Genomic DNA, 12,178 nt, shown 5'->3' with positions numbered 1-12,178 from the left:
TAATTAGTCATTTCGTGAGTGATAACGTTTTTATTTGAGCTAGCCGTTTCTTGTTGTGGTTCATATGTGCTTCGTGCATAACTGCTAGGGATTTGTTTTTGTTTGTTTGTTTTCAGAAAGTTGTATGGCATTTTAAAAGTCTAACTAATAAATGTACTTAGCTATTTTTTCCAACTCATCACCTTGTGAAATAATGACGCCAGATTTGGTTGCCAAGACGTATAAAAACAAAAAACAAAACAGCCCCCTCCCCTGCTCAACCAATTTGACTGGCATTGGTTGTGTTTCTGGCCAGTTGAACTATAGATGAACTTCTCCTTTTTTTTGGCTGGGATTGATGTCAGACTAATTGACCTAAAGTGGCCCCAATTGCTCTCTTTCAATTTGGACACATCATGGCCATCTCAGTCTGGGCAGTTTCCTTGTTGTTCAAGATTCAGTCCCCTGGATCTCCTCAGCTCTTCTAGAATTTGAAGAGTCAAGTTTTCTAGGCCTTTTGATTCAAGGGTTCGTCATTAGTTTAATGTGGTGTTACCTCACTGAGCAATGGACTGAGAAATACTTAATCCTCGTGTAAATATGTCATTCTCCTTCCCAGGAAAACGAAATGTCTGTCTTTTCTGCATCATCATCAACTATTCAGTCATGCCCATCTAATAACAGTCTTGAAAAGTTGCCATGGGTTGTCGCTGCTCAGTGCAGCATAGGAGGAGGTCAGTCCCATGGTCTCTGAAGACCTGCTTGATCCAGCCAGTGGGTCGCAGACATCTAGTAGGGGATGCTGGGTTGGTGTGTGGGGGGAAGACAGCAGTTTCGTTTTATTGTTCTGGGAAAACGTTGGGAAAAGCATCATGAAGTCTTTGTCCTCTGCGAATTTGGCAGCGTGCCGGATTGCCTTGGGGGGTTGTATGCAGTTCCTCCTTTTATTTTAAAAGCTCTTAACAGTGGCTATTGTTCACAAAAGTTTTTCCGCTGCTTTTCACACTGCCTGTTGTAATGTTCATCATCCTTTTTATTTTGAGATGTTCTTTGAGGAACTGAGCCTCTGTGCAGAATTCTCCAAGCGTTATACCTCTCGCCTTCATTCAAGTGAATTTCCTGTAATTCTGCTTCTTTGAAGCTATTGCGTGGATTTGTTTTCCAGCATCTCTGTGCACAGTAAAAGGGTCTGCTTTTGTTGCTGCCTGTGAGTTAGTCTGCACATATTTGAGACTTTTTAAAAACAAAAAAAACCCACACAGACACACATACACAAACAAAAGGCCACTTTTTTGTAGCAGGGTTTTATAATTGGCCTAGTTTGAGGAGCTCTTGCTTTCCTATACAGTTCAAAACTGACTGGAAGGTTGTGGGGCTACAGAATAGTGGCAGATGGTGACATACAGCTAATAAGCAGGGGCTTGTGCTCAGCTGTCAATCAGAAGGCCCCAAAGCTTTTGAACAGAGGATTTCCATCCTGCCTCCTGCCAGGAGTTCAAGACCTCAAAGTGAAAATCCTGAGAGATACCATCTTCAAAGTAGCAGAATTAGAGGTGATTTCTCCAATGCACTGTATTTAAAAAAGAAAAAAAAAAGAGAAAAAAAAAAAGAAAAGAAAAAAGACGTACCTTTTTCAAATAGCTAACTCGGAAAAGCATTGCACTTGTGAAGTTTGACATTAACTACTATTCACTGAGAAACGCATCCAGAATCTTAATTCGGGGTTGGGGGTGGGGAGCGGAGAAGACTGATTGGGAAAATTAACTGCTGGGAACACTGCAGTGGTATCTGCTGTGTTCATAGTGACTAATGAATCTTTGCCCTCTCAGTGGCAGCAAAAACGCACAACTGCCTGGCCTGATGAGCCCAGCAATTACTGCTGGAAGAACTGGTAGGAGACAGAAATGAAGTACAATTCTTTGCTGCACTCAGTAACAAAAAGCAGAAATGAACTATGCAAATCAGCTGGAAAAGGTTTGATTGTGATAAGTAGTATTTTACATCTTGCTTTTTAAGCAGGTTTACCTGCATGTCCTTCATTTTTCTTGCATATTTTTCCATTATCTGAAAGTCATGGTTCCTTTTGAATAAAAAAATAAGACTAATATTCCCTCTGTGCCACCTGGGCTGCACTAGTCATACATCTTGGAGAAACCCCACCTAAGGAACTTCAAAAAACTGAAGTAGGAGCTGTTGTCCCAAGGCACTGCTCTCCTATTTGAAAGGATTGTTTGTGTACTCCTGGACCTGAGACCCTAGCAGCTGAGATGCTAAGGATCACGACTTGGCCGCCATTTACACTACCAGATCTTCCTTTTTGCTAGGAGAGGAAAGTTAAGTTCCTCAAGCTTTTCTTCAAAGTCAGTAAGAAGGAAAGCTAAGGATAGATTCATACTCACAAGACAGTTTGGAGAAGGGTAATAGAATTGATGCTATTTTCTTTTTGTGTGCTTTAGGTATCCTTATGACTTCCTCCTTGGGCTTGTTGCTAGTGGAGGACGAGGGAATTAAATTTAGTGAAACCGTTTCCATGTCCTTCATAGTTTAGGCTCCACAAAGAGGTCAGTTTCACCAAGAACCTTTGGATATTCAAAGTAGAAATGCAACATCTGATATTCTGGTCTAGCCTATCCACAGTGATACTGCTGACAGAAACATACATGCAAACTCACGACATTGTTGATATGCAAAAAACAAAACAAAAAAAAAAAAGACGTCTAATTTTACATATTGCTTTTACAAAGCCTAAGGAAAGGCTACTTTCAGTGAACTTTTTCTGATGCGCGTGGCAGGTTTGGGGTTTCTTAGTTGTATTTTTCTGCATTTGCTCTTTGTAAAACACCTGTCTTATGTTTGTAAACTCTGAAGGTCAGAGACTCCGGAGAGCTGTATTTGTACAATGGCTTAGTAGAGGTATCTGGTCTAGTTTGAGGCTGATGCTTACTCTATGGCAGTATCAATAGTTTACGTAAACATGACTCACTAAATTGATTAGTGACTGAGTCTTCTGTGCAGACAGAGTAAAGTGGAAAAAATAAGGTATATACATTGTGAGAAGTTATTCATAAAGGATTGAAAAGTGATTGGAAAAGCATTTTTTAAATGCTAATGTATTTTTGTTTTTTAAGGACAGTATGTTTCAGCCCATGCTGCTTTCTATGGGTTTCTTCAGACATCAGCCCTTGCAGCTGTGGTGGTGTCATTGTAAACAAAGGAAAAATGAACATGACTGGTTTTGGTTTGTTTGTTCGTAGTGCTTGTATGCAGTCACGAAGGAAGCAGCCGGAGATGTGGTGGACAGGGGGACCTCCTTTCTGGTTCTCTTGGAGTCTTAGCACACTGGGCGTTTCTTGCTGGAGCAGAAAAAACAAATGGGTATGAATATTAATTAATACCTTCTTAATTTTTGTCAATCTGTGTTTCCCTATGTCAACTGTTGTAGATCTGTATAGAAATTTCCAAATGAAATGGGAGTAATTAGAACTAAGGTAAACATGTACTACTTAAAGTGTATGTTCTGGAGCACTCATTATAATAGTTCCAGTTTTAATAAGACAAATTTTTCAGTAATCTAACATCTTCCAAGTTTGAGACAGAAGACGAATATGAATGTGGCTCAGTTCCAAGGACACTTTTGTATGGGATCTATATTTTCAAAATAATTGAATCTAGGCACAAAGTATGAGAACTAAGTGAGTGGCAGTCACTGGTAGTAATATATCTGTATTACAAAAATGTGTCACTTAGTTTTGTTTCTGTAATTTGGTGAATTATCTTGCATTATAGCTAAGGAGTCCAGTAAGTCATATAAGCTGAGACTTGCAAATAAAATATCATTTCAAAGAGGGCGACTACTTAAAGGGACAAGCAGCGTTCCAGTTTGCTCATATGTAAAGCAGACTTGCACTGTTGGCTCTCTTGTTAAATTATGTCAATCCCTATCAGACTAGTTGGTCCGTATAGTCCTGTAACTTTTCTGTGAAAGTAGCTGCTTTAAAGAAAATCAGAAAAGAACCCTGGCACGAGCAGTCAGGGAGTAACAACAGTCTCTGTTCCCAGTAAGTAATGAGCTGTAGATGTTCTCCTTACTCTAAATACTCCTGTTTAAAAAAAGAACAACTCTTGCTTCACTCTTGCTGTCAATAATTTATTATGTCTGTCAATCCAGAAGTAGTTCACCAAGTAAAAAGATGTTTCCGTATAACTTTTAAATATGTTAGCTCTTAGTTTGATTGTACGTTCCTCTAGTTTTTTAGTATATGATATCACAGATTATGTGAGAAGTCAATTTGGAGTGTTTTGTTTCTTGGCTGAAAACATTTGTTTTGATATTACCATTTTATTATTTGTTTCTTCCCAAGGCTTTCTTTTCGTTATTTGCTCATATGGCAGTGTCTCTCTTTTTCTAGGTATCTTTTCGTTTCTTTGTGAATCCTTTCAATCTCAGGCATATTTGTTTTGAAAGAAGATATCCAGGGCTGAACCCAGTATTCAAGCTAAGGCATATGGCTGACTTACTGTTTTTGTTGCGGCTCTTGTTTTTAGAGCTTCTATCCAATTCTTTGTGCGTCTGAGTTTTGTCTTGTTGGTTTGCCACTGAGTGTGGCTGTCTGCAGCAATCATCAGATCCTTGCTCCCATTTTCATCTTTCTCTAGTTAGTTTGTTAAATTCCGAATGTAATGATCATCTCCTTGTTCTCAGAATATAAACTAAGAATTATGTAATGTTTTATATTAATTTATATTCTATATTTGTTCCCTTTCTCCTTTTAATTCAGTTCTGTCGTAGGCTTTCCAATTAATTTTTTCTATATTCCTGAACATTTGACACTTTCTTTCAGATTTTCTTTCTTTTCTGTTCTAAGTTTGCATTTTGCTCACCATAATTTGTCTGCTTTTTCTGGTGGTGGTTCTTTTCGTTTAACGGTATGATTTATTGCTGCCATTACAGGAATGAAGAGGTGTGTTGTAATCTTTCAGATGCCAAATGCAGATGCATGCATGCATCCATGGGAGTTACCTGATCTGTGCTTGTGTTACTGTTAAGAGCACAGTATTGCGTCCCCCAGTAGGAATGAGGGACCATTTGAACCAGACTTAAATATGCTCAGAAGTTTGACGTACCCAGAACGAAAAATGAAACCAGGCTTGTTTGCGTGTCTGAAGTTGCAGCTGCTGCTAAAGGAGTAACTGTGACTTCATTTTTGCATGTAGTACAACAGACTGGATCTTTGGAGAGTGAAACGTAGCTCGTGTTTTCCAAGATGTCTTGGTGCTGCTCTCCTGGTTTGGGCTCCTGTAGCTTTTTCAGACAGTCCCCTCAGAACTCCTTTACTTTGTAGGTAAAGTGGGAGAATCTAATTGGCATCAGCACTACGTTGTGCCTACTGTGGTGGTGTTGTGGTGACCCTTCTCAAAAACCTGTGATGCTTTTCTTATCTTGCGCGCTCCAGGAAAGGAGGAGCTGTTTGACTTGGGTGACTCAGGGCCTCAGCTGCTAGATTGCACTATAGGCAGTCCGGCTAGTCCTCCCACGCTTGTGACTGGCTGGGTTGTTTCAAAATGGATTTGTATGGAGGAAGATCTTTAAATAGGTTTAAGATTGCTTTGGCCTTCAAGGGTCCTAATGGTATAGGATATAGGATTCACTTTAGTAAATAGGCAGAATGCTAAGTGATGGAACATGGTATGTAATCAACTGGTTACGTGGTAGCCTCAGAAATAGGTGCCAAACCTTAAGCTGTCTTTAGCCCAAAAATCTATGCACAGTTCTTGTTTCAGAGCAGTATTTGGGCATGCAGGATTGTGAGATGGCTTAAATGTTCATTCCTGCACCTTGATGAGTGTATGAAGTTGATGTTTTCGGGGAAAAGAAGCTGCCGTAGTAACACCTAAGCTTAAACCCACATTTTGTTTTGCCTATGCTTTAGTGATCTTTCACAAAACTGTTACTTTGCATAGAGATCAGTAGATCTTCGGTGACTTGTGGCTAGCTGTAACCCAGCCTGGACTGAGCTCTGTGCAGTTTGTCAGCAGCGAAAACCCAGGGCTAAACGCTTAATTATTCTGCAGTTGTTTGACTCTGCTCTGGTGTCATAAGGGCAGCAGAAACGGCTTCCCCCAGCCTGGGCTGTGAGAAGGTGCCTCAGGGGAGGCAGCTCAGCACCACCGTCACTGGTAGCGCTTAAATATGTTGTAGTGGGGCATCAGGAGAATGTGCCTTAATTTCTGCTGTCGTCTGCACCCCTTTGAAGATGATCTCACAAAATACAACGACCCTCAAAGGCAGTCACTGGGGTATTTATGCATCATCTTGTTGACTGTGTAAGGGACCAACTTTGTGGTCCCTGAGCCCACCGCTGTCTGAGACCAGGCCCCCTCCGTTGCCTGTGCTGACAGGAAATTAAGAAGTTAAAGCAGAAGGCAACAGAGAAAGAAAAGTATATTTCTTGTAGGCCACCTGAAATGGGGGGGACAGAGTTGCCTGAGCCACCCCATTTTTAAGCACTCTTACACCAGTGCAGCTGCCTAAGGGATTCAGGCCCATCCCAAAGAAGCGCCTAGGCTCTTCTTGGGGAAGAAGGATGTGTGCCGGACCTCAGAGCACCATGGAAGAGACTCATTTTTGTGGGAGGCAAAAGAGGGCTTGAAGCTACATGTTGGCCATGCTCTCCTGCCCCAGAGCAGTGACTATTGCACTGCCTGTTGAGCAGCAACTGCCGGTTGTCCCCGTTCTCCCCCGGCCGTATAAAACTAAACCAAGTTACTCAACGAGAGGGAAGGAAAGGGAGTTAAAAGATTGCTAGGTGAGACTTTAGTATCCCTCTGACAGAAAGGAAGAGGTTTTATATAGGTAAAACTAGACGTGGAACACCTGTTTAACCTGTTTATCCATTTTTAACAAGTGTATTTTTCTTTTGCATCCTTCAGCCGTGGTATTGTTTCTCATCCAGTCATGTGCTGTGCCGTGGGAAGGGAAATATTTGTTAGAAAAATTCAGCCAAAGATGCTTTGCAATACAAGAATCTTACTTAAAAGACCTTCCATAAAATGCTGACAAACACTTATGGGTCCACAGGTTATGTCCACTATGGCAGCAAAAGTAGAGGGACTGGAGAATCCCAGAAGTGTAGTAGCCAACTTTGTGCATGCAAGTGAAGTCAGTGCTGAATTATAGGCCACCATACCGTGTATTTCAGTTGACCTGAGGTCACCTGCAGCTCTCCTATTACTATTGTATTTCTAGCCTTAGGAATTGCACAAGACTGCTTTAGAAAAAAAAAAGTTCAGATTTTGTTTATAATTATTTTTTTTTCCTTTTAGTCAAAATCCGTTTCTAGTGGCTGCATTTGGAGCTTGCTCTCTTACAAGGCAATGTAACAACCAAGCCTTTCAAAAATTTGGACGTTCAATGACTGCCTCTGATATGGTTTCAGAAGTTGGAACAGCTTTTAACAAACTTTTTGAAACCTGAAGCCAAAGCAGCAGACAGGAAGAAAAGGAAGAACAATGACTGCAAGAATAATTACATTTACAGTAGAATTTACATAAGTAATGCACCCTTTTCAAGTGCTGTAGCAGCATTGGTATGCTAGGTAGATTTTTTTTTTTTTTAAGAATAGAAAAATATGATTAATGTAGATATTTTTTAAGAGTTTGGAATACAAAAATGTTTTGGCTGAAATAAGCTGTAGTTGCAGATCTGTTATAATATAATAAAACTAAACTGAAAGTATTCCTCTGTTCTTTTTCATAGTAATTGAGCAATAACTGAAGTGTGAACTGCAAAAAAAAATGCACTTGATATTTAGATGAAAGTAAAACTTCCACCAGCTCAATTGAATTTCTTGGCTCGCACCAAGGTTGTCATGATTTCATTTATACTGTACATCTAGAATTAGCTATTGCACTTAATTTTTTGCCATGCTAATAGATTCACTTACAAACAAAGAAACAAAAAAAACCAAGCCTCTTCAGAAAGGGAATGCATGAGAGTCGCTTTAGATTTTGAATGTAATTAGCTGCTTTTGTCCAGTCCCACAGGCAGCATTCATGTGGACAATACGCTCCTCCTGCAATATGGCTTGTTTTTTTGAAAAAAAAATTATCCCACTGCAGAATAAGGGCATACTATAGGTACATTAGCATTAAACAATTATTGCTCTTAACTTTATATTTCTTCAGCTGCTCTCAACTCACTATAACTGAATATGATAAAATTTGTGAAATTATCATTTAGAGATGTTGGTACTAGGTGTGGTGAGAAACTTAGTGATACCTAACGGAACTGGTCAACTTCTCAGTGATAATGGAAGAGTGAAGTGCTGTTATAATGCATATTACCTGCTGAACTAGAGCTCTGAGAACATCGGTGTACATGTGCATATGTGGCTATTTGTCAACCAGCAGCACATTAACTGAACAAACAAAAAGCAGACAGCTGCACATATTTGCACAATCTTAAGTGTACGTAGTCAGTCATTTACTGCAAGTTGAAGGTAGGAATACGAAAACAGTGGTAGGGGCTTGAGCTCTGAGTTGCAGCAACTGGGTTTAGAGGCTTTTTGCTCTTACCGTTATCAACACCAAGACAGCACTTTTAGTGTCATGGCTGTGTCTGGCTGGTTGGCAGAGCTGATGACTGTTGGATACAAAAAGGAAGTTGGGTGGGGTTTTGCACAATATTATTTCTTAAATTTTTGGAAATTCAGTCTAAGGTTATAGGGCTTGAACCAGTATTGAGTGAGAGGCACATCCATTCAAAGTACATTTACAGAAATTTCTGTAAAAGTCTGGAAGTGGGTAGTACAACCACTTAAACCTACAGTCTAGCTCTGAGTGTACGTCCTCTAAACTGGAGTACAGGAACAAGCATATGAAGTGTCTAGTTATTACAGCAGATATTAGATAGTCATTTCAACCATTGTTCCAGTGATCTAATTCCACATTAGACGCTAGTGTCATGCATACTAGTCAGATTGCATTTTCCCACTGTGCAATAGCTTCCCACAAAAAAAAAATCTGAAATCAGAAAGGCTGCTCTGACTATTTCCCTCCTGCCCTTATAATTAATACTTCTGGATGCACTGTGACTACTACCTCACCCCAATGCATTTTTGTTTTTCTTTTTAAACTAGTTGCCTATTTTTAAAATAGGTTTTTAAATATTTGCTCATTTTGATCTATGAGGGTTCACCGACTTTTTAGATTAGAGCAACTGTCTACTTATAAGAGCTGGATTTTTCAGTGTTTAATTTAAGCAGTTTTGTAAACTGTCTACATCCTTGGGGAAAATACGCTACTATTGTTTCTCCCATTTAAACTATTTGAGAAGCCTGAGTCCTTCTAAATAAAATCATAAAGTTAAAACAGCTACTGACTTTCCTTAAAAAAAAAAAAATTAGCATTTTTGTATTTGGAACATTAATGATATTGTTTCAAAACTGCATTTGTAGGCAAAGCTAAATCAAGTCACTGAGATCAGTACAGATTTCAATCTACCATGTTGGTTTTAAAGCTACACAAAAGTTGTAACTTTGTTTATTCGCCAATGTATACAAATTGTTACAATTTCATTTTAAAATATTCTGGAAATGTAGCAGTTTCTTTCCATAGGAAATAAAAAAATATAGCAAATAAACAAACTGTGGTGTATACTTTGTTTGGTGTGTTCCAATTATATTTATTTCCCACAGAAACTGACCCAACTTCTGGAAAGAAAATGTTTGCCATTCATTCTAGTTTACTACTGGTGTAAGCAATACAGCCAGTAACAAATTTAAAATAGGAACAGTATCAAATAAGCATCGACCTAGGTGGTCATAATGAATGAAGAGTTCCCCTGCCTTCTTTTGGAGTAGTGGTAACCACAAAGGTACCAAAAACACAACTACAGATTTTATTCTCTACTTAGTAGTATAAAACTTTTGTCCTTCTGAACTGATTACTTGTGGCAACTCTATTTTCACCGCCTCTGTTCTTATTTTCCCCATCGTTTCGCAAATTGATTTGAGCATTAAAGTATTTGCAGCAGTAGACAGATAGAGTATATAGCACACACAAACTCAGGCAATAGCATATAGCTCTTCTAACATAGAAGGCAGGATTCTCGGCATCTCCCTGCACCCACCCCATCTTTTAAAGGAAACAGAACAAAAAAGTCTTCTGTGGTGTTCTTTGGTGTGACTTACTTAAGGCATGCTTTTGCCTGTATGGATTTTAACATTCAATGTAAAACAGCCATTTTATTTTCAATACTGAGGCTTAACACTCATCCAAACTGGTGACCTTCCCTTGTCTTTGATCCTTTGTGTAGTCTTGGACGCTTCTGCTACAGTTGATTTCATTCACCTCTATGAAATACATGCACGTTACTTACCTGAGAGAGGAATTAATTAATAACCAAACAGGTAATATACTAAACATACTAATTACTACTGTCCGATTCTGATGGATAGATCCTGAGCCTGCTGTGCTTGTAGCATTAGCGAAATCTCACTGTATTTTGTGCAAAAGCAAACTGAAAATATTGTAAACTAAATATGTACATTAGCTAAAATGTACATTAAGTCTTACAGGTAAGCAGTTAGCATCTTAATATCATTAAAGATTTCACAGAGGCAAACCAGCAACACTGCACTGTGGAAATACTTCAAGGCTAGAAGTGTCACCTCCTTCTATGCCTGAGAAAATGTAATTGTTTAAATTAGTGAGCCTCAAAATAAGCGTTCGCACCTGCAGAGACAGGTATAAAGTTTCCGCCTCTGTTTTTTAGGTCTGTTTTGCTGAGCTGGCACTGAATGTGCAAATACGGACCATGTAGCAATCAGGGTTGAGGCATTTCCTGCACTGGAATATACTGAGGCATGTTTTAGACAACACTGCTGCTGCTGAGCTGCGGCGTATTTTGGATGCTTGCGGAGCCTCCACCTCATACAGACCAATTGAGAGTCAAAATAACAGCTAAGTTCCTACATTTACTGAGTAGTAGCATGGGCATTTTCGTTCAGATTATGTTACATCTTTGTTAGCCATTCTGTCCTGAAGATTTTATTTGGAAATTCTTAACATTTACAACTGTTCCAAAAGCAATTGCAATTAAAAAAAAATGTCCAGTGGTGAAGGATCAGCTTTTTTTCTGATTCTTCTGCTCTACTTGTCCTCCTTCCACAATTTCCCAGGTTGAAACAGCAGTTCTGTCCTGTAAGAATAAGTAAGTGAGTGAGTGAGTCAATCCTAGCAGTTAAGATTATGCAGGTACTTGTATCTGGCTAAATCCTGTTCAGTATACCCTGCAACATACTAGATAGATCTAAATGTGTCTGGATCATTTTTGTCTTTAAATATATTTTGTCTTTAAAACAAATGTTTAACATGCTAAAATTTTAAATGAGCTCTGACTTATGAAAGTGACTGGAAGAGAATGCAGGATTGTATTTATATTAAAGTGAAAACTTTTGATACATAAATTTAATTACTCCATTTCTCTTAACAGTACAGATTATCTTACATAAACTTGCATTTAATGCACAGTTATAACCTGAAGGAGATGGTGTCCTCTCTTTGAAGCTCATTTTTAACTGAATTAATTTAGAAGCATTCTCTAGGTTGCCACTCACCTTGGAGTAGCCAACCCTTTCCCACCAGCCCAAATCCATCAGGCTTTCTATGGAAACGAGGCTCATTTGAGCTCTGCTCATTTGCTCTTCTGTTGGTCTTCCTCCTGTCCATTAACTGTGGAACGTGCTGCTGGCTGACTTCAGCCACATTCGATAGAGGGATATCAAGTTAACAGATGCCTTAGAGCATGCATATCATGGCGTACATAAAAGTTTCATGAAAATCAGTGGCTGGGTAGAAAAAGAGCAATTCAAATTACTTCCTCAACTGCTTACTAGGCAAATAGGACCCAGCTGTTAGCCACTGTGCTGCCATCACATTTTTGGCAGTAGCCAACCCAGACCAGTCACCCAGCCTAGACAAACAGGTGGAGGACACAGGAGGCCAGAGGAAGGTTGGGAAGCTTTAGGACAGAGCAAGGAATTGAAGTACTGTCAGGAGAGGAGGCAGAGGATGAGATGCAAAGGAGCAGCACCTTAGGAAACTTGACTTCGCTCTAGCGTTCTTAATTTTGAGAGCGTGGCAAAAAGAGGAACTTCACGTGCTGTGCCTGTCAGGCCTTTTTCTCCAACAATGTCTT

At 39.4% G+C, this 12,178-nt stretch overlaps 2 protein-coding genes across 10 annotated transcripts in view; one reads left to right on the top strand and one right to left on the bottom strand.

Moving 5' to 3' along the window:
• NAXD (NAD(P)HX dehydratase) overlaps nt 1-7,714 on the top strand; it is a 51,165-nt gene extending 43,451 nt beyond the window's left edge. For all 3 annotated transcript variants that reach the window (XM_068927350.1, XM_068927357.1, XM_068927342.1), the window contains exons 11-12: nt 3,234-3,354; nt 7,303-7,714. In XM_068927350.1, the coding sequence (XP_068783451.1) occupies nt 3,234-3,354; nt 7,303-7,453 (272 nt within the window). In that variant the 3' untranslated portion in view covers nt 7,454-7,714. The remainder of the gene's footprint in view (nt 1-3,233; nt 3,355-7,302) is intronic.
• A 3,298-nt stretch (nt 7,715-11,012) lies between these two features.
• Nucleotides 11,013-12,178, bottom strand: part of CARS2 (cysteinyl-tRNA synthetase 2, mitochondrial) — a 43,656-nt gene continuing 42,490 nt past the window's right edge. For all 7 annotated transcript variants that reach the window (XM_068927406.1, XM_068927378.1, XM_009666398.2 and 4 more), the window contains one exon: nt 11,013-11,179. In XM_068927406.1, coding sequence (XP_068783507.1) covers nt 11,105-11,179 — 75 coding nt within the window. In that variant the 3' untranslated portion in view covers nt 11,013-11,104. The remainder of the gene's footprint in view (nt 11,180-12,178) is intronic.

The sequence above is a fragment of the Struthio camelus genome, chromosome 1, assembly GCF_040807025.1.
Source record: "Struthio camelus isolate bStrCam1 chromosome 1, bStrCam1.hap1, whole genome shotgun sequence".
NCBI classification, from domain to species: Eukaryota; Metazoa; Chordata; class Aves; order Struthioniformes; family Struthionidae; genus Struthio; species Struthio camelus.
This window is presented reverse-complemented; position numbering and strand designations above follow the sequence as displayed.